The 4,370-nt window shown below is 36.4% G+C and overlaps 1 protein-coding gene across 3 annotated transcripts in view; it reads left to right on the forward strand.

Moving 5' to 3' along the window:
• Positions 1 to 3,689, forward strand: part of FBXO4 (F-box protein 4) — a 17,714-nt gene extending 14,025 nt beyond the window's left edge. The window contains exons 6-7 of one of the 3 annotated variants that reach the window (XM_040496235.1): positions 1,874 to 1,944; positions 3,146 to 3,689. In XM_040496235.1, the coding sequence (XP_040352169.1) occupies positions 1,874 to 1,944; positions 3,146 to 3,235 (161 nt within the window). In that variant the 3' untranslated portion in view covers positions 3,236 to 3,689. Of the gene's footprint in view, positions 1 to 784; positions 1,153 to 1,768; positions 1,945 to 3,145 lie in introns of those variants that run through there. The other 2 variants (XM_040496217.1, XM_040496227.1) reach the window with 2 other exon arrangements.
• The last annotated feature ends 681 nt before the right edge of the window (positions 3,690 to 4,370 follow it).

Below are 4,370 nucleotides of genomic sequence, written 5' to 3' on the forward strand. Positions count from 1 at the left end.
GAATTCGGCTCAGGTCATGATCTCATGACTCGTGAGTTCGAGCCCCACGTCGGGCTCTGTGCTGACAGCTCAGAGCCTGGAGCCTGCTTTGGATTCTGTGTCTCCCTTTCTCTCTGCCCCTCCTCTGCTTGCATGCTGTCTTTCTCTCTCTCAAAAATTAAAAAAAAAAACATTAAAAAATAAAAAAAATAATGTATTGTGGCTATATGATATTTTTAAGATATATAATAATACAAACAGCATGGAAGAGAACAAATGGAAATTCACCGGTACAAGGTTCTCCTATATGTAAAGTTGTATAATACTAAGTAGACTGTTATAAGTTAAAAATATACATTGTAAATCCTTGAGCAACCACTAAAAAATGTGTGAGAGAGGTACAATTAAATAAGTTGGTAGTTAAGGTAAAATGGAATCATTATAAAACACAGTCCAAAGAAGGTAGGATAAAGGAACAAAGAACAGATGGGACAAGTAAAAAAATCTAAGAGATCTATGATAGATTTAAATGGACCCTGTTGATAATCACATTATAATGTTCATTCATTTTCTATTAATATATAACAAATTCTCTCCAACCTAGTGGCTTAAAACAACACCTGTTTATTAGCCTATAGCTCTCTATATCAGAAGTTTGCACAGCATGGTTGGGTTCTCAGCTTAGGGTTTTACAGGCTGAAATCAGGGTGAGATGGGTTGCATCACTTTCTGGTGGCTCTGGGGAAAAAATCTGCTTCCTAACTCACTGAAATTACTGGCTGAATTCCGTTCCTTACTGTTGTAGGACTGAGCTGTTTTCTTACTGACTGTCCGCTGGGGCTGAATCAGCTTTTAGAAGCGATCTTCATTTCTTGCCTTGTGACTCCCTCTTGTCTTCAGATCCAGCCAAAACAGAATCTTTCTCACCAAGACAACTTCATCTCTTCTCTTAGGTCAGCTTCACTGAGGATAATCTCTCATTCTTGAAGTCATATTTGTCTTATCATGTAGTCTGCTCAGGGCAGTGATATCCCATCACTGATTCTAGATTCCTCCCACACTTAAAGGATAAGAGATTATACATGAATGTGTACAATGGTGTGAATCATTGGGAGACCTTTTAGAATTTTGACTACCTCACAATGTCAATGATTTATACACTCCAAAGAAAGGCAAAGATTGCTAGTTTTTTTTTTTTTTTTTTAACGTTTATTTATTTTTGGGACAGAGAGAGACAGAGCATGAACGGGGGAGGGGCAGAGAGAGAGGGAGACACAGAATCGGAAACAGGCTCCAGGCTCTGAGCCATCAGCTCAGAGCCTGACGCGGGGCTCGAACTCACAGACTGCGAGATCGTGACCTGGCTGAAGTCGGACGCTTAACCGACTGCGCCACCAGGCGCCCCAAAGATTGCTAGTTTTAATAAAGAGCTGGATTCAAATATATGTTTAAATTGTTTAAACTAAGGCCTTTGAAAGAAAGGGTAGTTTTAGCTACAAAATTTGTGAGAGGAAAATATCTATATCAAAGTATTTTTATTTTCAAACTGTAAAGACATCTGAATGGTACTGTGACTATTTTTGCCCTTAATATTACCAAAATTCCTATCCTTGAAGACTACTTAATGTAATTTTATGATAGATCATAAATGAACAGCTGTAAATAAACAGCAATATAGGCACTTTATTATGTTTGGATCCTGGTAATTTTTTTTTTTTATTTCCTTGTTTTGTTTATTTTAAAAATCACTATAAGTAATGCAAATTAAGGGTTTGACTACATTCTCTAGGACATGAATGGCAAGATGAATTTTCTCGTATTATGGCAATGACAGATCCAGCTTTTGGATCTTCAGGAAGACCTATGCTGGTTTTATCTTGTATTTCTCAAGCAGATGTAAAAAGAATGCCTTGTTTTTATTTGGCTCATGAGCTGCGTCTAAATCTTCTGAACCACCCATGGATGGTAAGGTCTTACTTTCTCTGGTGAGAAAAATCTTATTTTTATTTTTCACTATTCTCTATTTGATTTTATTCTTTCCTACTCATTCTCTTTAATGAAATCACATTCTAAAGTTAGTTTTAATAGCTTAATCAGTGGGAGATAGTCAGTTGGTATCACTGTTTCACCTGATCAATTTGTTCTCTACTTGCCTTTCCTACCATAGATACAGTAAATCAGTTGGCCATTTTTTTTTTGACGTTGGTGTCATTTTTTTTTAAACATGAATGTAATATGCTCTAACAGTCATCAAAAATACAAGTTCTATCTTACTATTTCTTGCTTTCCAAATTTTATTTTACTCATGGAACACTTTCTTCAATGAAACCTTACATGAAAGCTCCTAGGTAAAATAAAGAAAAATTAAAATTGGAAATACTTATGCTTAAAAAGTTACAGGATTTTCTTCCTTCCTCCCCCTACACCTTCCACGGAGCCCTGAAGACTCTTTGGAACACAGTTCGAAAACAACTGATAAAGGCGTCCCTTCCTGGGTGGTGGGAGTTTTAGTTTACCATTAAGAAGAGTGGCAGTCTTTAAAAAAAAATTTTTTTTAACGTTTATTTATTTTTGAGACATAGAGAGACAGAGCATGAACGGGGAGAGGGTCAGAGAGAGAGAGGGAGACACAGAATCTGAAACAGGCTCCAGGTTCTGAGCTGTCAGCACAGAGCACGATGCGGGGCTTGAACTCACGAACCGCGAGATCATGACCTGAGCCGAAGTCTGACGCTTAACCGACTGAGCCACCCAGGCGCCCCAAGAAGAGTAGCAATCTCAAAGACACGTTTTTGCAACTGGATATCACATTTATCATCTGAGTAGCTGGATTCTTTCAAAAATGTTTTAGTTTTCAAAGTGGATATTTTGGAGAATTTTTTTTTTTTCTGATACAAACAAATCATTGAAATGATAGTTCTTCCCATTCCCAAAGCTGAGTTCTAAGATACGTAATAAGCCTTATATTGGTAATAAATTATAGACATAAGAGAAGATCATATTTTTTTTATCTAAGTTACATAGAAGACAAAATTTGAATGACTCACCCAAAGTTTATTGGGATTTTTTAAACTGTATTCTTTTGTTAGTATCTAGAAAAATGTTTCTTTTAATCATAAGATTTTGGACTCAGTTTCTTACAGTGATCTCTCTTATCTGCTCATAGGTCCAGGATACAGAGGCTGAAACTCTAACTGGTTTTTTGAATGGCATTCAGTGGATTCTTGAAGAAGTAGAGTCTAAGCATGCAAGATGATCCTTCTTTTACACCTTGAGAACTGAAACCATTTGAAACCTGTTACTGAGGTCATGATGTGGGTATTTGCTCAGTCAGCTCATTTTGTCCTGCCTTTTTGCAGGTGGGCTTTATGTTGGAACAGCTGTAGCTGCTATGTTTTTTACATAATTTTTACTTTTTACCTTAAATCAATTATAAGAAAAAAACTTTCAGTGCTAGTATTTAGCCTTAAAATGAACCCTTTAAGATTTTTTTGATAACTTTTATATTTTTCTTTTTTAAAATATTAAATTCTAGAAAAAACAAGTTTGTACCTCTGTCATTCCTTGTGATTTCTCTTTTCAGTTCAGAGATTGCCCTGGTGGAAAATACCAAATTTGCCAAATTTTCTGTAGGTTCTTTTCAAGGGTCCTTAACTGGTTATCAGAAGTTTTTATGTATTCTTAATAAATATATTGCTTATAGGCTGGAATATTCTTTGGAATTGCATTTAATATTATGGTCATACAACTTCTGGGTTTTCTCCTGAGACAGTAGAAATTAACTTGGTATCATATTTAATGCTAATTAAGTGAAAATAACTTTCCTGGAAGTTCTTGCTATTTCAGATAACTTTGAAGGCTCATAAGGTTCTAAAGTCAAATTGTATTCCATCCTCCTAGAGAAAACATTCCATTAAGACATGTTCATAAGACTTCCTCACAAATTGCACTTTGCAGAGGAAATGTTACAGCTTTCCTGTCACATTGGAAGTGAGGAATTTTAAGATAATAATAAAAAGAGCATAGTATTTGGGTTAGCATTAGGGTTAGTGTTAAAAAAAAAAGTGTAGTAGTATTAGTGGCACTGGACCCAAGATATAGCCTACAACTTATGAGTGGGTGCTACTCCAAAAAAGGTAACTCCTGTGTCTTGGGTACACTCATCCAGAACTTGGTTTCAGCAGCATGGTAATCGGGGGCTGGATGGGAAATGCTAACATCCTGCTCCTGGGAAGATATTTCTCCAACTTAGGTAGTATGGTTTTGCTTCCTTGGCTGCCACAGTCTAGATTGGCGTTTCCATCTTGCTGAGTTAGAGGAGGGAAGGAGGCAGTGAGTCTTGGCTCAAATCCCAGACACTTGATGTTCTTACTGAGTTTTAGTGGACTTTT

Source organism: Herpailurus yagouaroundi, unplaced genomic scaffold (assembly GCF_014898765.1).
Source record: "Herpailurus yagouaroundi ecotype Mexico unplaced genomic scaffold, PumYag 29, whole genome shotgun sequence".
Lineage (NCBI taxonomy): Eukaryota > Metazoa > Chordata > Mammalia > Carnivora > Felidae > Herpailurus > Herpailurus yagouaroundi.